This window comes from Hydractinia symbiolongicarpus, chromosome 3, assembly GCF_029227915.1.
Source record: "Hydractinia symbiolongicarpus strain clone_291-10 chromosome 3, HSymV2.1, whole genome shotgun sequence".
Taxonomy (NCBI): Eukaryota; Metazoa; Cnidaria; class Hydrozoa; order Anthoathecata; family Hydractiniidae; genus Hydractinia; species Hydractinia symbiolongicarpus.
The window spans coordinates 13,166,308-13,188,738 of record NC_079877.1 but is presented as its reverse complement, the minus strand read 5'-3'; the positions used below and the strand labels follow the sequence as shown (position 1 = coordinate 13,188,738).

At 33.0% G+C, this 22,431-nt stretch overlaps 3 protein-coding genes across 5 annotated transcripts; 2 read left to right on the top strand and 1 right to left on the bottom strand.

Moving 5' to 3' along the window:
• LOC130635820 (uncharacterized) lies at positions 1–3,713 on the top strand. The gene is made up of 5 exons (XM_057445308.1): positions 1–160; positions 1,331–1,444; positions 2,268–2,302; positions 2,403–2,460; positions 2,779–3,713. The coding sequence occupies exons 1-5, from the start codon at positions 82–84 to the stop codon at positions 3,057–3,059; spliced, it is 567 nt and encodes a 188-aa protein (XP_057301291.1). The 5' UTR covers positions 1–81; the 3' UTR covers positions 3,060–3,713.
• Positions 3,714–7,741: 4,028 nt separating this feature from the next.
• LOC130635815 (protein capicua homolog) lies at positions 7,742–21,931 on the top strand. Of its 3 annotated transcripts, none has more exons than XM_057445301.1 (8): positions 7,742–7,864; positions 14,077–15,780; positions 18,007–18,198; positions 18,278–18,371; positions 18,800–18,843; positions 18,933–19,837; positions 19,991–20,341; positions 20,596–21,931. In XM_057445301.1, the coding sequence occupies exons 2-8, from the start codon at positions 14,083–14,085 to the stop codon at positions 20,621–20,623; spliced, it is 3,312 nt and encodes a 1,103-aa protein (XP_057301284.1). In that variant the 5' UTR covers positions 7,742–7,864; positions 14,077–14,082; the 3' UTR covers positions 20,624–21,931. The 3 variants fall into 3 exon arrangements, with proteins under 3 accessions (XP_057301284.1, XP_057301283.1, XP_057301282.1); XM_057445300.1 differs by lacking the exon at positions 7,742–7,864 and adding an exon at positions 13,214–13,400 and having other exon boundaries at positions 18,933–19,798; XM_057445299.1 differs by lacking the exon at positions 7,742–7,864 and adding an exon at positions 13,214–13,400.
• LOC130635819 (succinate dehydrogenase [ubiquinone] cytochrome b small subunit A, mitochondrial-like) lies at positions 8,588–12,402 on the bottom strand. Its single transcript, XM_057445307.1, has 5 exons — positions 12,207–12,402; positions 12,039–12,116; positions 9,650–9,712; positions 9,348–9,498; positions 8,588–9,057 (listed from the first exon to the last, which is right to left on the bottom strand). The coding sequence occupies exons 1-5, from the start codon at positions 12,262–12,264 to the stop codon at positions 8,895–8,897; spliced, it is 513 nt and encodes a 170-aa protein (XP_057301290.1). The 5' UTR covers positions 12,265–12,402; the 3' UTR covers positions 8,588–8,894.
• Positions 21,932–22,431: the final 500 nt, after the last annotated feature.

The following is a 22,431-nucleotide window of genomic DNA, read 5'->3' as shown; positions in this document are numbered from 1 at the left end:
GATTGTAGGTGTGTTGAAACGAATCAACTTTCACTTTCGCGTAGACCCCACGATAAAGCTAGCCACAGTGCCCTGAGAAAAATGGGGAAATACACAGTCACTAAAATTATTACTGTTATCATATCCGTGGCAGTTGTTCGCTGTGAACCACAAAAACAAAGTAAGAGACGTCTTTTATTGTTATGTATTTTGCTATGCATTTTATTTGCAGTTTAGCTAGTGTTTAGCTAGTGTTAGCTAGCTAGCTATATATACAAGCTAGTAGCTAGGCTTAACTAGCTAACAAGTTTTGAATATTTGCAAAATTACTTAATGTGTGCGCATGCATGAGGTCAGAAAAAACAGGACCACATAGCCCAATTACCATAGTTCGTGGATTTTTTAGGAATACAAAATATTAGAAAGTTAAGGGGTCAATATCACAGTTTGAATAATATCTTTCTGCCCATGAAAAAATTCCGCTTAGGCAGAAAAATAATAATATAAAAGAACCGAGATTTCAACTTCCGCAGCTGTTCAAAAAAAGGCTTAAGATTCTGTGCTTTTGACGAGCAGTTGAGGAGAGTTTTATACGTTTTGATGACAAGATATCATTATATAAGCTAAGTTAATGACAGGCAAAGTGGATGTGTTTATTCTTCTTTAAAGTTGCTGAAAAATGCATGTGTCAAATGTTAATTAACAAATTAAATGTGACGTCAATAACATTAATTAAACGTCAATAGCCAAATTTAAATAAATAAAGTCATTGCAATGCGCTTAAAACTATAAGGGCCAAATATCTTGGGAACGGTCTGGTGACATCAGTTATTTTTCACCAGTCAGCTAACTAGGAACCACAAATCTTCTAAAGCTGTGTCAATCTACCTGTTCTGGAATCGATGTGTTCATGACATCATCAAAGAACAATTGAACCCCAATATATCCTAAACCATATGAAGCTCTACACAATTCAATATTTTTTATTTTCTTCTACCTGAGTTAATTTTTCTATGAGCTTACAAATAAGTATAATATATTTTGCCAGTTTTTTGGTCCTCATATCCAACATAAGTTTTCCATGCATTTTTATAAATTTTCTTGATCGAATGCAGAAGATGTTGTTTTTTTTTTTTTACTTTTTTAAATGAGTAATTTATTAAAGACCGTTGCAATAACCATTAGTTAGTAGAACTAATGGTTATTGCAACGGTCTTTAATAAATTACTCATTTAAAAAAGTAAAAAAAAAAAAAACAACATCTTCGGCATTCTTTATTTGGAAATTTTTTTTGGGTAATTTTATCCCCAAAAGCCATCCATTATTGATGTCACAATATGATTCTTTTTAGAAGACACAAGTGTTTCAGTTTCTTTGGATCAGCCAAATGGATGTCAGTGTTCTGGATATGAATGCAGTTGTTGTGTCAAGTTAAATGTGGCAAAAATCCATTTAAAGGAAACTGGTATATATTTATATTTATTATATTATTTATCATTCTTTTTGCAAGCTTTTTGTTTAAAAAAGTCTAATGTGAAGGCCATTTTCCACTTCAAGAAAATTTTCTGCGGAAAGAAACGGACAAAAACAGAACAGAAGATTTTTTTGGAAATTACTACTTCATAATGTTACGCACGCAATAATAATTTGATTATTGCACAATTCTCGAAAAATAAAATAACTTAACTAGTTAATCAATTTCGTACCTGTTGTTTTCGTACAACAGAAAAAATGTTAAAATAGGTTTTACTTTGCCTGGAATCAAAAGGGAAGAAACATTCTGCCACGTGATGTCAGCATTTTAAGCAGGCATGTTTAGAAGCTTTTCTGTTCCTTTCAGTTCTGTTGCACAGAAAATTTATTTTATTGTAGAGTAAAAAAATGAAACATTAATAACTAAGAATTGACAAAGGAAATTCTAGCAAAAACTTACTTTAAATATGTAATTTATTATAATGCTTATATATATAACACCCCTAAATGGTCAAGTTCTTAAAAAAATAACCACTCAGAGTGTTTGCACAAATGCCTTGGTGACAGTATTGTGAATTTCTCACACAAAAAATACATACGTGTTGTCTTGTGGACCAATATATTTTTTTCAGTCATATTTGTCAGTTAAATTTATTAAATTTATCCTTCACAAGAAGAAACTAAGTCGGTGTAAGGCTATCTAGACAACATGTTTTCGAAATGCAAGTGTTCACAGAACATTCCATAATTTGGTTTGTATAATAACTTTCCTTTTCACTTTCCTTTTCTTTAAAATTGTTTTGTTTTAATTCTAGCTTGCGTAGGAGCAAAGTATTTGCCAAAAGAGATTGTGAGTTTTTATTTACAATTAAAAACATTTAGAGATTTTTATCTCTATGTGAGCCAACATGTCTTGCACCAATGGTGTTGAACACTTTTAACATCTTTAGGGTATCGAATTGGATCTGGAATTGAACAATAAATCTTTGATTCGTGAGAAAGTTTCCTGTAAGTCATTTTGTAGATCCAAAATTTTTTTGGAATATAAAACATTTCTCTCTAGTTATAGAATGTTGTGTTGGCACATTTTTAAAATACATAATTAACTTCCCATTGGTTTAAATGTTCAGCATTGCTATTTTTGGGTATTTTTAATATTACTTTTTGTAAACCTCAATATTTTCCTTGTGTTTGGTGGCTGAAATTTCGTTTCTGAGTACGAAACGTTAAAAAACTCTCAAAATGGCGAAAAAAACCTTGAAACCCTTGAAGTTGTTAACAAAAAATGGCAGGTATTTAGCACCATTTCTATCATCTTCGTTTTAGTGAGAAATCCTCCGCCATTATGCGTTGGCATCCCACACCTTCATGACTACGCAAGCTTGTGTGTGGTTTTGTACAATGTCACTTGGTCTGGAAAAGTTGGCGCGTGCTTGAAAATTGAAGCGAAACTTATAGGAGCGACAATTGAAGACATCAATGTTGGGTGTTTTCATTTCAATGACCAAGGTTTTAAGTTTACAAAATTTTTAAGGAATATGTTAAAATGGTTTTTGGATAACTGGAAAACACCAGTTCATGGCAAGAAGACTGGTATAATCCTTTAAGACCGTACTTGGTTGTTTTTTTAACACGGTTTTTGTAAAGCACACACACACTTTGCTTTTTATAAGGATCCCAACCCAACTCACTTTGTAAACTTTCTTTTTTTTTTCATATAAATAATTTAGTTCTAGGAAGAAAGATGTACTATTCCAATTACTTCAAAGGAAGGTGAAGTAAACTTTCGCGATTTCGCGATTTTTGGCTGAAATTGCAAATTTTGTTCCTTTAAAATATTTTAAAATAGACTGTCGCGAAAGCTAATTCTCGACGGATCTTTTTTCTCCATTTGTTCTTCTTTTTATGAGACGAAAAAAATTCATTTCTATCACTTGAATGGTTGTTAACCAACTCTTCGAATCGCGATTCAAAAATTTTACCGTTTTGTGACATTTTATGATAACTTTACATTCTATTTTAGGACCTTGAACATATAATAATCAACACCTATGCTCTGTCGCGAAAGTTGATTCTCGCAATAAGATCATTGAAATGGGATAAGTGGCCATTCGTATGCTCAATTGCGAAAATTTCTTCCTTTGAAGTCTATTGCTTTTTTTGATGTTTTTTATACTAGAGCTTTCTACTGTCTCTTTATCTATCTGTTTTTATATTGTTTTATATAAACATATAGTTTTCTATTTAAAACAATTTTGGTATTCTCGTTTAATTAGTTACAAATGATTCAAGACTTTTACTCGAATGTCAAAGAACCTGAAGCTGTATTTCTCGCCTGTCTTATCGAAACAGAAGATCATCATCAAAAAAATCAAAAAAATACGGAATAAACTCGTAAGCAATTTTCATAAAAACGCCTCAAAGTTTCTTATAGTAGTGTCTCCGTTCAAGCCTGCATGTTAAGCACAGTATGAGCAGACCCATTGCAAAGAAGGGAGAGGTCAGACAATTGCCCGTATCAGGAAAACAGACTTGTGAATCATTTTTAGATAAATAAGCAAGTTAGTTAAAATTGCAAATTAAGACCAACCTGTTCCATCCTAGGATAGAAACCTTAATTTTAAAGTTTATATTATATTCTTTTAAAAGCATATTTGACATTTATCTATAGATGTATAAAATAAAGTAGGCATATATTTTCATCGCGTGTCATCATTACATGTTTTTTTACAAGCAATTGAAATACTGATGAAAAGTACTTTTCAGGCTCAATATATGCTTAGGTTATGCTTAATGGCAAAAAGATTTATTGGAATATGCTTATGAAAAACATCTAATCAGGCTCAAAACATGCTTATTTGAAAAACACATGATCAGGCTCAAAATATGCTTATTTGAAAAATAATATTGCATTTGAATTTTAAACATCGGTAATACAACTTAAATCTCACTACATACTGGTTAATGCAGACAAAAGAATAAAAAGAAAAACTGCTCACGAAACAAAAAACATAAAAACTTCACAACATTTTCTTAGGTTTCACATAATGCTTAGCATATGCTTAAAAAATGACCAAATTTAAGCCTACCGATAAATGTCATGCCTACAAAAAAACATGTAGGGGAGCAGAGAAATATTTTAGTTTTGTTTTGTATGACTCTCAACATCAGAAACGAAAGAAACTTTATTTGGTTTCGCACTTAACAAGAGCATCTGAAATTTCAATCAATGTTTGACTCGCTATGAGTTCATGATAGAAGCATAGCTGTAATGCGTTTTGCTGCTCCACTTAGACTGTAGCGTTAGTACCATTATTGTTGTGAAATACGCCCGAATACACACCTCACAGGCCTGCCTGACTGTGTTTGAGCCAAAAATGGTAGCTGCGAACAGCGAAGGGCGAATTCTTACTTGAAGGATGGACCATGTGCATACGGTGTGGAATATCAAGTGCAGAGCATAATAAAACAGAAAAGTAGAAAAAGCTGATGAAATTGGTAGCTTGTTTGAAAAGATTCTTTTTTTGTTCTTATAAGATGTAAACACCAAATGAAATCCTAAATCTTCATTATTTTCAGCTTATTAATCAATGAGGGTCGTGCTTTTTTCCTTACCTAGGTTATATGGCAATATATCGTCCTCGTCCCCAGGTTCTCGTGGCCCTGAGTCGTTATTACACAGGTATCAATTTAATGAAATGGAAAAATGCCCTTGGAACTAAGTTCAGTATAGTATTTTTTTTGTTTATCCTTTTACCGTAAACTTCAAACTGTAAACTTACCATAGAACGTAAGGAGCAACCGAGCATCAAAAATCAAATGTTGTTTTCACATACCGTAAGGGCAGAAAATAAGGCGAGCTATTCGAGCTCTGCAATTCGCAGTAATAAATTCTGCCCAATGCAAAAAAAAAAAAAATTAAAAAGCGCACAAACATTTGGATTTCGGTGAAAGTACCGCCCGAAAACTTAAAGCTCGCTACAAACAGTTTACTAAAAAAAACAGAGCCGTAAGTAATAAAATGCCTCATTTGCAACGTGGAAGCCGTTGGGAGCACTCGATGAAAAAGGGAGAACATTTTACTTAAGTTGAGAAAAAAGAGTGGTGTAGTGAATACTGTAGGTGCAATTGCTACAGCAAAAGCCGTAATTGAAAGGAGTGACAACGAACACCTTAAACCAATCGATCTTGATTCAAAATTATTGACTAGGAGTTTATTCATACGGATGGGATTCTGTAAACGTGCATGTGCACCTCAAAACCAGAAATCACGGAGTTGGCCGAACGAGAAGCAAAGTTATAGTCAAGTTTAGTCGAAAACCATGCAGTTCCCCATTCATTAATCATAGACCTTGACCACACTCCCGTTAAGTATGCTGCAGTACACAGTCGCGCACATTAGTTACCAGAGGTACTTCACATGTTGCTATTGCAGGGTCTGCTTACAAACAAGCCATCACTGTCACCTTTGGTATTACATTTAGCAATGGTTTCTTGCCAATGCAGCTGATTTATGGCAGGAAGACGGAAAGAAGCATACCAACGTTTAAGTTTCCAAAGAGCTTTGCTCTCAGTGCTATCCTGAAACACCTCAGCAACACGGAAGAAACGTTAAAGCTCATTGATGGCATCGTACTACCATATATCCAGCAGAAACGCAAAAAATTACAACTTTAAAATGACCATCCTGGATTTTTTATCCTTGATGTCTTCTCAAGACAAATAACACGTGCCGTACTTGAAAAATTGCAAGAAGGCAATATCCATTTGATTCGTGTCCCTCCGAACATGACTAGTTTGTTTCAACCACTTGGCCTCACAGTTCATGGTGCTGCGAAAGCCTACATGAAGCGACGGTTCACCGAGTAGTACAGCAAAGAGATTTGGAGATAGCTTGAGGCTGTAAAAGACCTGGACGACATTGCCATCAAACGTACACTTACGATGCTAAAACCTTTACACTCTTGGATTGTGGATCTTTACGACTACCTCACTTCATCTAAGGGAACAGAAGTATTATGAAATGGTTGGCGGGTTTCGGGAATAACTGAAGCACTCGTTAAAGGGTCTAAGGGGATTGAAAGCCTCGACCCGTTTGCTTCTGTGGATCCTTTAGAAACGGATGATTCCCTTCCAGATGAAAGGGATATACGAGCTAGTGAAGAGGATATTTCTCGCTTCTTTACACAAAAGCATATGTCAGAAGATTCGGATGACGAATGGGAGCATGAAGATGGAACCGATTTCACAAATATTTTCGATATCTTGGATGATGAACTCTAAAACTTTTGATTATATATAAGATATTGTCACAAGACATTCAGATATTTTTTCTTCTGTCCCCATTATCCCCGATCTCTCTCACCATGAACTTAGGTCTTCCATACGTCTCCAGATATCTAAGTTGTCTTAGAAAAAAGGACTGTTTATGAAGTAAAAAACGTACGGAATGGCATAAATTAAATCCGCAAATTTCATAAGAATTTCGAAATCGCACTAATAAATTCCGCACATTTAACCATTTACCTAGATTCGCACTAATTAATTCCGCAATAATATAAAAAATTCGGCTCTTAATTCGCACTAATTCATTCCGCAATAATATAAAAAATTCGGCTCTTAATTCGCACTAATTCATTCCGCAATAATATAAAAAATTCGGCTCTTAATTCGCACTAATTCATTCCGCACTTTTTATCCTTGACTTCTTTTCTGCCCTTAAGGTAGCGTTAAGTTGTAAGAAAAAAAAATCATGCCATGTTTAGTGCAAATTTCAAGACTGATTTTTAGTTTTAAATGTCTATATGAAAACGAGAGACTGAAAAACTTTAAAAACAAAGAGATATTCCTAGATTTTTAAACCTGTTTAACTTACTTACCTTATCGGTAAAAAGAGTCGGCAAAAAAATTAGTCGGCAAAAAAAAAAGTCGGCAAAAATTTTTGTCACTTGGACCAAACTTAGTCACTTTTTGCCGACTTACTGATAAGGTATGTATAATTTCTATTAAGAGAAGCTAAGAAATACCTGACCCAAAGTCTCTTTACAAGCTCTACCCCAGTCTTTTATACTGCGATACGACAAACTAAAGTCACCAGAAAGGCATATAGTCATGGGGACGAGTTTGTTTCTTTTTTTTCTAAATCGATAGTATTTTCTTCTGTTGTCATTTTTGTCCAGAATTTGCAGCCTTTTATTTCACAAATCCATTTGAAAATAAACGATGTTTTGACAAGGGTGTTGCCATGGAAATCATATTAAATGTCAACTAATCAGAGATGACAAGGTTGTTTACGATTTTCACACAAACACGGAAGAGGTAGGGAAATTCCCTATTTCAATCTATTATAAACAGTTTATTTGATAATAACTTTATCTGAATGGGGCACCTCTTATGATACAGATGTCTAAAGGTTAGCATTGCCTATGTTTTGTTTACAAAATATTTATTTGTTTACAAATATTTGTGTTGTTTTGTATCAAAAATGATATCGAATTTTTTTCTGTGCGTGTAAATGGTCTTTGTTGTACAATTTTTAGTTTATTAGTTTTCCGTTTTTTTTTTCTGCACAGCTACAAGAGGCTATCGAGTTTAAGCAGTCAAGCTTTTATCGTTTTAAGAAATTAGATTGCAAGCAAATAGGACTTACGTTCGTTTTTCATTTTTGTATTTCTCTACTATGGCTATTTGTATTAATTTAAAAAAAAATTTTAGGAACGAGCTTTTTATTTTCGAGCTTATGGTTTATAAAACCATCGCAAATGTACGCAAAAAAATCCGCCCTTTTTAATTTAATGAGACACGATGGTAAAAACCCGCTTATGTTCAGACAACCATTTCTCTACATTACTCATTTCTCAAACTTTTCGAGAGTTTATCACGTGTTATACAAACAAAACAGTCGTCAGCATATCTACGTCTTATTTTGTCGAATCTATTTTTAGCCAATTTTAACATAACTCGTCTTCTTATAACCTGTTTCGTTTCAAAAGCATTTTCTGCAGACATGGACAAAAAACTGTTTATAGTTTTAAAAAGAAATCACTTGAAATGAATTCTATGAAACGTTTCAAAAAACCCAATTCTCTCCATGAATTAAAATCATAAAATGGGAATTTTAAAACAGCACACTCCGTTATGTCATAAGCCATATTTTCCCAATTACATATTTACAAAGATATTTTCTATCTCGACAAAGCGTTACAGACAGACGTGCACATTCTTAGCACATGAACATTAAAGATGTAAGAAAAAAACATTTTTCAAAAAAAGAGTTGAAAATGAAAAATAATGTTTTATACCTGGGAAAACTAAAAAACAAAAACAAGAAGACTCTTCAAGGCCAGTTTTAAACTGCCAGTTACTGTTAAAAATAATCCATCCGTTGTCTCGCTTTATTCATATTAATAATGTACAGCGCCTTTTTGTAAACATTCGATTAATCAAAGATGCATGAGCATAGAAGTGAATTTGCATATACCAACATCGTATATATTTAAGTACATCAACCCGGCACCAGCTAATACTGACGTCAACAACGAAAGAGCGTTTACAGCAGGAACAGCAGGACGCCACATGTAATCAGCGACAATCGCGTTAATACCCCTAAAATAAGAAATTAAAATATAATATGATACAAAAATATTTTTTCTTTCCACAGGCTGCTAAAAACTAAAATCACGTGCTCCAGTTAGTTTGGTTTTTACGGCAATTACGGTATTCATTTTCAGAAATATAAGTTGATTCTTTTGAATGTGGGTAAATTTTGGTTCCACTTAAGACAACAAACGATTTTAATACTTTTATCATTCGATTGTAAACAAGTAATTTCATCAGCAAGTTTAAAAATTGTTGTGGAATAAAAAAAAACAACGGATAAGATTTCACAACCTTACCAGTAAGCGTGCATGGGTAGTAACACAGCGAGTGAGTAGTCCACAATAGGAGATGGGTAGAATGCACCAGCTGGTATAAATGCTAGCAGTCCAACTGCTACAACTCTTTCGACTGCCCAGTGATATGCTCCATCCTTTCGGTTTTGTGGAACTAACAGGGGAATAGATCGATTAAAATAAAAAATAATTATAGTAAATACTAAATAAATAAAATAGACCCTTACAGTAAATCGAGGAAGATAACATCTAATTCCAATCGAATGGAACATAAAAAAATGAAGAAATTATTGGAAATAACTTACTCTCGAATTTTTCTTTTTTGCACAAAACAGTGGTGTGAAAGGAAGCCCTTTTAGAATTTATTACTAAAAATAAAGAAAGAATAAAAAAACATTATAACATAATCTTAAACAAAATAATATGATAACGAGACAATTATATGGGATGTGAACCTCTCAATCTTTTAATTATTTTGATTATTCAGCGATTTTAATTGAATCCTTACTACAATTGAAAGATCCATAACATAATATTCTTTAGTTTTGTTATTCATTTTCCTTAACATGACTAATGCCATTCAATAACGTTATTAATGGACATATGTATGACGTAAAAAGTGCTAACAGGATACCTGACATTAATAAAAAATGCTAGATTTCATCTGGACTATAGCACCTACAGGGTTTGAAATCCCGCACAAGTCGGCTCATGTAAGTTATGGACATCAGTTCATTACGGTTTTTGTGTAAAAATGAAACCAAAAAATAAAGGAAAAAAAATTGTATTTATAAAACATTCAACTATAACAAGTGTCAAATATTTTTTTCACAAACAAATTTAAACCTTATACTTAAGGCTTATCTCTACAAGGCGGATTATTTTGTGCAGAGCAGAGAAAAGATTCTGTCTTGCTAACAGAAAATGCCTTTCAATAAATTCATAAATTCAGCATAAATTCCACTAACTAATCAAAATGCCGAAATTCATCACAATATTTCGGCTCGTGATGAGTCTTTAAATCAAACAAATATCTAGTCCTTTTCAGGAGAGGCGCACAATAGCACGTGCACACCCCCACACACAAAATTTTATAAGAACAGTGCAGCACAAATTTTTCAGAAAAGGCCTAAATAACCCTGCAAACGTTACTTGAGTTAAATAGTTTTTTATATCAGTATCCAAACCATGGCACAATCTAAAATAGATTTGTAACATCTTTCTGACTTCAAAACATTCCACACTTTGTTAAAAAAGTTACTTTTATTTTCAAGCGAGCCTGTTTAAAATTGGTGGACAGATGTAGCATTATTAACATATTAGCTTGATGATGTAGCTCGCTAAGAAAAACTTCACTGTATATTAAACTGTATATTAAAATATATTAAATTAAAATATTTTATATTTTAAATATAGCTATATATTGTTTCTTTTATGTTATGATAAGTGTGGTTTCTAAAAAAGAGTCTAAAGGACTAGCCAAAAACACGCTCAAATTTTAAGCCTTGCTTGTGAATAGTTTTATCACTTTACGTATACATTTATTTTTTAGCTCTAGAAATTATGCTGTTAACTCTCACTTGGATTACACCTCTGTGCACCCATTGCAAAAATTAATTACCCCTCTAAAGTAAATTTGCCAGGTTATTTATAAGTTGGTCTTGGTTCTTATTGTGTTCAAGTTAATAAGGGAGAGTAAAATTATTGAAAACAGAAAAGAAAACAAAAATAACTCCAGAACTTGCCCGAATTTTTCCAAAACACGTCCAAAATTAATCCCGAAATGCAAAACAGCGCTTTTAATTTCTTTGACTCTGTCATAAAAAAACCTTTAAAGTGTTACATGTATGACTTTATTACTCAACTATATATTCATAGAGTAAATTTTATCAAATAAAGTTTCTTTAAGAACTCTACACCAATAAACTTTCAGCAAAATTTGTTCATGATATTATGGCAGTACATATCTCATTATGTTTTTTTGTCAGAGTTACAGGCAGGGCTGTCATAATACAATATAGCCTCTATAATATAAGTCTAACATCATTTTATACCTTGGGTTCCCTTTAATGTCCTGCTGTTAATAAACTGTTACTGAATGAAAAATAAAATAAAAAATGTTAGATAGATAGAAAGATCTGCAGATTCTACATGGATAGCCTTACAAATACCAAGGGTTTTTCCTGTCTATTATTCCCAAAAGGGCTATATGGCTCAAATGGGGGAGTTCTAAAGTATTTATTTACTCGTTTTGAGCTACGCAGACCCAATAAGGGTCTGTGTTCCAGACAACTCTATGCAACATCCAACATTCCAAACAGTGTGCCATCTCCCGAATTTTCCTAACCTGTCTTTGGTTACCTTGGGGCTATAGTAACATTTAATCGTCCATATTGAATAACTGTCAAAGGTCGCATATTTTATTTAAATCAATTTTTTTTACGTATTCTAAAGTTGCTCCAGTAGGATTCTAAGATAAAACATTAGTGCATTAATTTTTAAAAATTGATGCAGACTTTTTGGGCATATAATTTTGTGCTGTTTTAGATGAATTGGCACCTAGTTTGGAATTTGCCATTTCTATTTACGAGAAAAACAGGATATTTACTAAAATTTATCATAGGAGGCCAACTTTTGCATATTTAGCTAGCTAGATAAACAGAACATAAAATAAACAGAAGAATCATATCATACAATCATGCTTTTTTCCCTGCTGGAGCTGAGAGGTGGGCAGTAGAATCTTCGCAGAAATCTTGTGAGCTCCTAAGTAGCCTAAAAGTAAAAGAGGAAAGATATATATAAAAGCTCTGGCTTTATTGCCTGTTTGTATAACACTTTTTGTTTTGTATTACGATAACTTACCACGAAAACACAAAATCGAAGGGTTTCTTGCAGATCTAAGCACAGCTACCGCCGCCATTTTAGCACTAATGATTCACGGCACGCCGTAAATTTCTCAACAAGCTTTCCCAATGGGCTTACCCTGACCAGATTTCGGATCAGCACTAAGGGTTTTCCACAACTAAGTTACGCTAAGTTATTTTGAGGTAATGTTAGCCCTAAAAATTGGATGTGTAAACACACTCCATCCCAAAAACACGTATTGAACTTTTTTTGGGTTTATGACGTCAAACGCAAGTTTTGCTGGCTACACTAAGTTTTTTTTTTGTTAGGAAAAACTCAGAAAAAAAAACACAAAACATCTTTCGCTAATTGTTTTTCAAATTTCTTGAATTGAAAAGAACAACATGAGTGACCATATATACTCAGCTCATTCTTAGAACCAATATTCTTAAAGGGTACTAGACTTAAGAAGCCTTGAATATTATTTTAACTAATTTTTTACCAATTTATTTATCATTCTAGTTATTTAACATTTTAAAGTTCTGGAAGTTTTCTAATGTTAAAAATATTTTTGCCGACGAAAACAAGCCTTTGTGATAGGCGCCTATGCTAACTGTGTGCGCTTATTTCAATGATTTGATCGTTTAATCACATTCATTCAAAAACAAAAGATTATGAATGAAATTTATATATAGATCAACTTAGCCTGCCCGGGCCCGAAAATATGTAGGCTTAGGGGAACTACCAAGCCTATTCAAAAAAATATTTTCTAACAATACGGGGGAGAAAATGGGATGTATATTTATGTTATACCTTCTCTGTCTTTTAAACTTAGTTTATTTTCAGCTTTTAGTAATAGATATTAATTGGTTCTTATAATTTAAAAAAAATATAACAGAACTGTACGCTAATTTTATTAAAATAAATAAATAGAGTACATTTGTTCTTCCCTGGTTTATGATCTTAGTTCAGATGTTTTGCTAAATTTTTTTTGACAACAAATTAATTTTTTAACAATGGCGCAACCTGCTCGGTACGTTTAACCAATGGGCTTTAAGTACATTATCGAGCATATTTTTTTTTAACCAATTGCTTCTCTTCAATCTTTTATCACATATGCTCATTCAGAATTTTAATCACTTGGGAAACTCCAGGAATGAAGCAAGATGGAGGACCGTGCTGAAAAAAAGGGTGATGATTTCTAAGCACTATGTATGCGTTTACAGATTTACTCTTAATATCCACCATATAGTATAGTTTATATTCGTCTGTGATAGAGTTGTAAAAGAACTTTTTTTGTTTTGGCATTTGATTTGATTCTACGTCAATGTAAGGGCAGGGCCACAACAATGTGCAAAGTTGCTGCAAAAATGAGCCTGCTAAAAAACTTGAACTAATTTTTTGTTGCTGCAAACAATTTCTTTAAGTAACGTACTGCTAGTTTAAAATGAAATATCACAATTGGTTTCAAGGTTTACTCACTTGGCTAAGTTAACTTTTTTTTAGTGTCGTACCTGCATTGCATACTATTTTTGCGAGATATACCCCATACAAAAATAATTACAAGGGTGATCAGTATAAATTTCTCACTCTTTTTCCAGCTAAGCAACTGTTTTAGAGAGGCAGAAGACAAAAAACATTGTTACCCTTAGTGAATATTTTTATAAACGTTATAGCTATACCCCGCCATTTTCCTTTGCATTTAGTGTTAGCTGTATTGTGCTGTACATCATTGTCTATTTTTCAATTCTTCCTGCAGATTTTTCATATAAAAATAGAAGGAATTTAGCCTATGATTTTCTGAAAATCAACCAAACTATTAATTTCTGTGATTAGCCAGGTTTATTGTTGATTCCACTCTTAAACATTTTCTTTTTCCTTTTTTTAGAATTCTATGGACAGGATGATACCATTAGATAACTATATATCAACACATTATTCTGGGTTTTACCAGAAAGAACAAAAAACTCGAACTATGATTTCAAGAAAACGAAGTGTCAATGGAATCTCAAGCGATTTAACAACAAGGAACTGCTCAAATGAATCTTGCAGTCAAGAAAAAAAAAGGAAGTCAAAAATGAGAAAGGTCACAACATATAAACTAATTTCATCTGAAGTTCTTGGTAAACATGGTAGTTTTTATGTCCCAGGATGTGTTACCAATTTTAAGTCATCTGGCGAATTAAAAGTTACATTTGATAATGATGATTTGGTACCCTATGTATTTGATCTATCCTGTTCTAATGAAGATGTTATATTAAACAGTGCACCCAACAGATCTGCTGTATCAGTAGGTAATTCTGTGTGTGTAAAAATTGAAAAAGAGGAGGACATTTTTGTTAAATCTGTAGTGCTCGAAATAAAAGACAGGCCTTTAAAATATAAGGTCAAAATTCTAAATCCAAATGGTAATATTACGGAAGAAAAGTGGGTTACACGTAGTGATTTACGTAGTTTTGAATTACCCATTGTAAAAGAAAAAGATGTAACCGATTATGATGATGAGGAGACTGATTCTGCAGTGTCTGAAACTGAAATGGACTTAGAAGTTGATGAGGTATTCACAACTTTAACAAATCGAATTGGGTCTCAACCGTCATCCAGCCGCAGTTCCACTCCACAGAGCCGTGGTTCACGTTCTAGTAGAGCCACAACACCTCATATGTATAAAAAGGGAGAAATAGTTATTGCATCTGATGGATTTCGAAAAAAATTTAATGGAAAACAATGGAGGCGGTTATGCTCTGCTCGTAATTGTGACAAAGAATCACAGAAAAAAGGTCTTTGTTCAAGACACTTATCATCGCAAACCGATATGTCCAAACTACGCAACTCTGATTCTATCACTCCAGACAACTCTAGCACTTGTAGTTTACCACCACATGATTATCACTGGCCTGATAATATGGATGATTCTGATGTTGAAGCTGCTTCTGCATTAATGAGCCTGAGTAGATGTACAACACCATTTTCAGAACCATCTACTCCTCTACTAAAGTCACCTAGGAAATTAGTATCACCATATGTGGCCCGAGCATTTAGTGTCAGTCCACCAATGTGCAGCAATGTTTTAACATCAAGTTTTGCTTACCAAAGTACCCCAAAAATATCTCCAAGTCATGGAAATTCATCCTATCCAGTGAGTCCAGATTCTGGGATATTTCTACATTCTCGTGATGATAAATCAGCATGTTCATCACCATCAAAATCATTTAGTACGTCAAAGCTCAACATGGAAACAAAACTTCCACCACTTGATGGGTTTTCACCAATAGACCCATCTACATCATCAACTTTACAATCATTAAGATCTCCAGTTGCTGTTCAAGCTTTTAAACCATTGATGCCATTGCCTTCTACAACTGCATCAGTAACAGTAAAACCTAGTGCAGTACCACTTGGCTCAGATGTTAGCGTTTTTGCAAAACCAGTTGGAGCTTTACGTGATGAGTCTGGATCATTAAGTCCAAATACAGATTGTGTAACATTACCATTATCTAATGTCCAGAGTCCTGTGAAACTGTCTTGGTCAATACCTGGAAAAACCCCAAAGATACCAGAGAAGGAGACACCACCAAAAAATATGAAAAAGGTATATACTTTTTCAGTTATAATAATTTTGAGGCCTAAAATATGTATGAAAAATATACTACATGTTTTTTAAGCTGTTAGTAAGGATTCATCACTAATTCATCCACAAATTAAGCTACTTGCATGGCCAGCTTTAGGTTTTATATCCATCCCAAACAGTTTCCTCCAATTTAGTAAATCCCAAGTAGGCCTGTGGCAAAAGCCTACTTATAAACAAATATCAGTGTTAAAACAACTATAGTATTTTTGTGGGTGTTACCATTAGATGACTAGATTATAGTGTTTTTTTTGGAACAAGGATCAATAGCAATCCGCTGAGCAACTTCAAGGTCAAATAGGCCCTGTGTAAACATTTTTTCACCCTTTTTAAACATATATTGATAAAAAAAGTTAATTTGTTTTTTATATATATACTGGCATATTTTGCACGGTGATTATTATGTTAATCAAAACATTTTGAATACTGAATTAGTTTAAATTGTTTGCGGTAAAAGGTATTGGTTTACAAGTTTATAAAATAGTAGATTGTTATATCCATAAATCAAATTAATGAAATTACCTGTGTCTGAATTATTTTAAAAACAAAAATATTCTTTGAGAAAAGAATTTATAAAAACCACTGCCAATTTTTAGATTTCATTTCTGTCTATACTTTGGCACCTAAACTTAACTTTATTTAATGAATATTATTAAAGCTTGTTTTTTTCATTATTTATTATTAATTTTCTCTTTTCAAATTAACACTTGTTTGGTATTTTCTACCTACTTTACAAGAAATCACTTTCCATAACGTGGTAGTATTGTTAAAATACACATAATTTATGCATACATATTCCGTCAAGCATGGAGTATTTAACTTAGCTAAGTTGAAAACTCGAAATGTTTGACATCAAAATGTCTCTACTCTTTTTTTTAAAAAAAATTTCTGTCCAGGTTTTCTCAATGACTTTAAAAAAGTCATTTTTAATATTAAACTTAGCAAGTTATAAAATTTGTCTCTCCTGCATTTGTTTTTGCTTTTATCAGGATGAGAATTGAAATATGTTAAAACATAAAAGGAGAGTGAGTTTGAAATAGGAATTATTGTTGTGTTATGTTCATGATAAAACAATGTCAATGATTATCAACATTTTTTATTCTTTTCTATATGGGTTAGCTAATAACAATTTTCTTGTGGAATGTTGTTTTAAAAGTAACACCTTGCAAATCACATCATGCCAAAAATATGTTCTTTTTGAAGGGTATTTCAATTAAGTAAATTTAAAATGATATATTTTGCAACTTCCCTTGATAAATATGTTGTTAACAGCTTTTATTAATTTTTTATTTATGTACATATCTGTTTTGAATTTTCCACAATTACCTCTGTTATGTTTTATGTGGATATTTTTTTTCTTATTGTTTATTATTTCTCAAAGAAAAAAAATTGAGCAAAAAATGTATAGTTAAAGACATAAATTTTTCGTATTGAGCAGTGATAAATTTTTTTAAAAAAATATTTTTTTCCACTTCCACCATTTTTCTGAAGTTTATAATAATGTTTAGGGTTGACAATATGTTCAGTTGGATTACAGCAAACAAAAAATTATTTAAGAATGGCTTAATGTCTAGTCTTTCTGAATTTTCATAAAAAGTAAATCAATTAAACCCAGGCTGTATTGTTGCGATTAGGCGAGTCTTAAAATTTCTTTATGTAAGAGAGTTAGGAAATTGCTGGATAAATGTAGAGAACGGAGCATTTTCTGGAAATTCAATTTTTGTATCATTTTTAAAGGCCTACTTTTGCGATTTCGAATTCGAGGATGTTAACATGAAAATATTTTTTTATGTTAAACTCATCACATAAGCTGTAAGCTCTTCTTGTATGTCAAATTATTCGATAAACTTTTTTTATAACTTGCGTGCAAAATTAGATTTAACTTAAAAATTAATTTTAATGGTTGTCTTAGTTGTATGAATGTTTTTTTCTATCTGGTGGAAACTGTAAAGGCCGTTGGTTTTGGGAACATAACTCCCCAAAAATCACTACAAACATTATTCTTAGAATACAAACCATCTTCTCTATCATTTCAGTCTTTACTTCCCTCCCATTGTAAGTCCAAGACTTCTTTATTGCACAACTGAATTTTTTCCATAAAATTGTCAAATTCTCTTTTTTCTTTTGTCTGTTGCCACCACAAGACCATAGTGTATTATGGGTTTTGGAAAGCGTTTGTTCCTTTTTTAGACTGGAAAAGGCAGTGTAGAGCATGTTCGACGACCCATGAATGCATTTATGATATTCAGTAAAAAGCATCGGCAAATTGTGCATCAAAAAAATCCAAACCAAGACAATCGAACTGTTTCAAAGATTCTTGGTGAAATGTGGTATGCGCTCACACCAGAAGAGCAACAAAAATACAGAAAACAGGCTGAAGAGGTAAATTGTATCTAGATTTTGTGGTTTTTAGAATTTTTAATCTGCCAAGAACATATTTGTGAACAATTGTTTCGTTTAGGTGAAGGAAGCTCACTACAAAAATAATCCAGAGTGGAAGTGGTCATCAAAAGATAAAAAGGCTAACAGAAAAAGTAAAACAGAGGCTGCTATAAGTACGTTGCAGACTTTAACATGGCATTTTCTGTTATGAAATATTTATTTTTGCATCTGTTTCATAAAAAATATTTAAAGCATAGAACACTTGTTTGCAGTTTTATGTTTTTTAACTTAAAGTTCTAATGAATTAGTAAAACCCTTTGCATCTTATCTACGTTACTTAAAAGAAGAAACAAATTTATGCAAAATTTAATATTGACAAAAATTAGCTGTGGATACTTCACGTTCTTACTTATGGTTAAGTGTTTTTTCATGGCTTATTAAAACTATTTTTGTGTTTGTTTTCGTCTCCATGACAACTTGTGGTACAAATCTAACAGAATCTTTTCTGTTGCTCGATAACTAAATATGGCATGTTAATCAGTCAGTGTTTTGTTTGTCTTATATTTTATTATTATTATTGTTATTATTATTATTATTTCAGCGTCTTCCGAATATAGTGCAGCACCTTATGTCGAAAGTCCAAAGGTGAGTCGCAATGATAATTTCGTTGCTGTTTTAGCAGCGTGCTGTATTGAAACAGCTGTTTATTTTATTTATTTTATTTCTGTTTACAGAAAAACAATATTTCAGCAGAGCAACTGCAATTGGAATGCAAGGAGGAACCCCCTTCCGAATTTGATTTTAATCCTAAAAAGTTTTATCATTCAACTACCTCACAATTCAATACATCACCTACGAAAAGTCCTTACACAAAAACACGTATAACAAAAAGTAAAGCTTTAAATTTTGAAGGGAGAGAACCAGACGACAATGAAAGGGAACGATCTTCGATCCACGTGGAAAAACAACAGCAAGCTTTGTTTGACGGTGTAAATCTTAAAAATTTATCGTCCTCATCGATCTGTTTGCCAGTTAAAATTTCATCAGAAGTTTCCCCATCAGCAGCTCCAAAGGCTTTCTCGATATCAGAGTTGATGAAAGATGACAAGAACTCGAATCAAACTGACCGTTCCATGAGTTTGCTGACACAACAAGGTATCGATGTAAATATTAACAATGCACAATCTGTTTTGATATTTAACACATCATGCAAAAACTCCTCGGGTGCACCTATTTCACACTCGCAGGAAGAGTTAGCGATGATGAACTACAATCGCAGTGTGGCGGGCCAGAATCTATTATTGATTCCCACATCGTTAAGTCAGAAAAACATGTCTGCGTCTGCAGTTCCGTGGATGTCCTCCCCCACTATGAAAAACGATCTAGCCGAGAAAAATTACAGCATCTCACTTGGAATGTCTGGTACATTTCCTACAGTGACTGGCCAAAGAAATTCTTCGGGTGCTAGAATACGATTTGACGATTCAAAGACACGAGTTGTTTTTGATCAAAGGACAAAATCGGAACCGTGTACACCCACACCAAGCAGTCCACTCAAGAAATCAATCCTAAAAAAACAAGCTGTAGATGGAGTGGAAAGGTACAACAATATTGTAAATCTGTCCAGTGTGTTTACAAGGTGTGTTGTAAATTTGCCGTGTAGTTCTGCTACACATAACCCGTTTAGTTGAAAGAATTGAAATATCTCGCATTTTCATTACCTATAGTATTTGTGTTATTTAATGGGCGTTGGCCACTTTTTCTGAAAATATAATGCATTGTTTACTTTTAGAACATACGAGGAGGAGCATTTTCAACACTTGTCTCAATTTTTCTCAACATCAGAAAGCACTCCTCCGCATGTAACGTCTGTTAATACTACTCCCGCCTCGAGTGCTGGTACTAATTTTAAAACAGCTATCACAGATGCAGGGATCACTTCCCTTTCGCCAATAACTTCGAATCGACAAATTTTAGACAAACGGAGGAGTTTGGTGATGCAGCTATTCGAAGCGCACGGCTACTATCCGCAAGATAACGTAGCTGTTGCTTTTCAGCAGGCTCATAAAGATCTCTTTCCGTCTAAGTGGAGTTTGCAAGTCAAAATTCGAGAGGTGCGGCAAAACATCATGAAGAAAAGCAGGTAAGACATACGTGGATGCCACAGCTCGTTTTTTTCTTCATAGCAAAATTAGGATTACCATTGAATTTGGTTTAAGCTTGTACATTCGCGAATTATTTTTTTTCCAGTGTTGTTTTTTGTTATTAATGAACGCGGAAATTATGTTCGCAATTTTCGCTTTTGTTTTGTCAATATATTGTTAAGTTGTTGTATTTCTGAAAGCGCAGTTTTTTTGTATCATTTGTAGGTTAACATTATTATTTTTTCTACTTTAGTCCGTTAAAATCGGTGAAAGAGGTTTAAACAACACGTGACCTCCATATTTTATAATACGATAAAACGATAATAGATAAAAACATTATTTTTAATTTTATGCAATACATTAATTTTAACAATATGGCGCCTTGTCAACTCAGCAGGTTCGTGCATAACATAAAAACACTGCACACAAATCCTCCTGTGTTTATCGTTATCGACTGTTAAAGTTGTGGGGTAGCCATGTTGGTTTTTTGTTAGCTGTTTCATGTTTTTAATTTCTTTCTTTTAAATGGAAGATCTTTAAAGTTTATGATTGTTAATTTTTAGCAATGTTTTAAAATAAGTTGCTCAGCATATGTAATATTATTACCTTTTAAAATTAGGACTGATTTTCACCCCTTAACTGGGATGCTGTTATCTTCACAAGACGTATAAAGATTTATAAATAAAATACTCATAGCAAATGAGAATGCACTATATATTGTCAATGCTTAAGATGTTTATGAGAATCTAAAAATCGCCCCTCTTCTAAACTTTTTTGTATATCTGTATATACGAGTGATGCGAAATATCTTTAGTGCATTTAAAAAGTTATTTTACTAAAGTACGCCCTCTTTGATAACGCCCACTTTAATAACGCCAACCCCGATAACGCCAACCTCAAATCCCCAGTGCGATTTAAGTTTTGACGATATGTTTTTGTTCATCTTCTGATAAAAAACTCACAAAAATATTCTTTTTCTTTTTTAAATGTATAATTTAAATATTTTAACTTATTTTTAATGTTCTGTGAACCTTAAAACCGTGGTAATAGATTTTCATTTATTCCGTGTTATCCTATTTATTGAAAGCTCTCCAAATTTTGGTTAATCTTTATAAAAGACAAATAAAATTTTCTTGATTCACATTTTTATGAAAGCTTTTTCATTTTCGCATTCGTGAAGTTTGCCAACTGCTACGCCGTTGATCTTCTAAAGTAAAAAAATTCAATTTTTGAAGTGGCCTTGTTTTAAAAGTGTGTCTAATACTGTTCCACTGTTCTGATTGGATAATAATCGTCTTCTTTTTCGTTAGCACTTAAGATTTATTTAATCTCGTTCCCAGGGCATATTGCCTTTTGAACATGATTGGCCGTGTTAAGAGCTTAGGGGTTATGAGACCCTGGGGACGAGAAAAGGTTATTTGGCGCGATGATTTTTAGTAATACACAATTATTTCAGTTTCTTATAATAATAGTTTTGTTTATGGCAATGAGTATGATGTATTTTTATTCTCGTTTTGTTCTTAAAAAAGCCGTATTTGTTTCGGTTTTCATTGTAAACTTATAAAAAATCAAATTAGTAAAAACTAAAACCTGTTGTTGTTTTTCTGATAGTCACGTGTAATACTGCTATACAAGACCTTCAATTTTTTTTAAAAAACAACACCAAATCCAATAAAAAAATCCGCTTTTAGTTGTTTTCGTGATCCTTGTTTAAGAAGGGGCACGACGTTTATTATTACATCGCGCAGGGGTGTTCGACTAGAAAATTTGCTGCCTTGCGTGTGTGCAAAAGTACGACTGTGCAGCCAGCGGGTACAAAGCATTGCCCGTTAGATGACGAGAAAAATACCCGACTCAACGTTGCAAGATCGTAGATCGATCCTTCCTACTTGTCGACGGTCAATAAGCGCATACCCGGCGAGACACAAAAAGCCTCGAGGACAAAGTTCACGTTAACGTTTGTGTATTTAACAGCAAGAACCATTCCAAAAGTAAATTCGTCTTGGGAAAAGAGAGAAGTCGCATAATAAAAACAAAAACGAGCAATACTTTTGTTTTCCATAAACGTAGATAAAAATGGTTAATATTT

Excerpts from the sequence above, each read along its gene's own strand:
- LOC130635820 (XM_057445308.1), top strand. The coding sequence starts at position 82 with ATGGGGAAATACACAGTCACTAAAATTATTACTGTTATCATATCCGTG. Across the intron at positions 161-1,330 it reads CTGTGAACCACAAAAACAAA|AAGACACAAGTGTTTCAGTT; the intron begins GTAAGAGACGTC and ends GATTCTTTTTAG. Across the intron at positions 2,303-2,402 it reads AGTATTTGCCAAAAGAGATT|GGTATCGAATTGGATCTGGA; the intron begins GTGAGTTTTTAT and ends TAACATCTTTAG.
- LOC130635819 (XM_057445307.1), bottom strand. The coding sequence starts at position 12,264 with ATGGCGGCGGTAGCTGTGCTTAGATCTGCAAGAAACCCTTCGATTTTG. Across the intron at positions 12,117-12,206 it reads TTCGATTTTGTGTTTTCGTG|GCTACTTAGGAGCTCACAAG; the intron begins GTAAGTTATCGT and ends TTTTACTTTTAG. Across the intron at positions 9,499-9,649 it reads CAAAAAAGAAAAATTCGAGA|TTCCACAAAACCGAAAGGAT; the intron begins GTAAGTTATTTC and ends TTCCCCTGTTAG.
- LOC130635815 (XM_057445299.1), top strand. The coding sequence starts at position 13,305 with ATGCTCATTCAGAATTTTAATCACTTGGGAAACTCCAGGAATGAAGCA. Across the intron at positions 18,372-18,799 it reads TAAAACAGAGGCTGCTATAA|CGTCTTCCGAATATAGTGCA; the intron begins GTACGTTGCAGA and ends TTATTATTTCAG. Across the intron at positions 18,844-18,932 it reads CTTATGTCGAAAGTCCAAAG|AAAAACAATATTTCAGCAGA; the intron begins GTGAGTCGCAAT and ends TTCTGTTTACAG.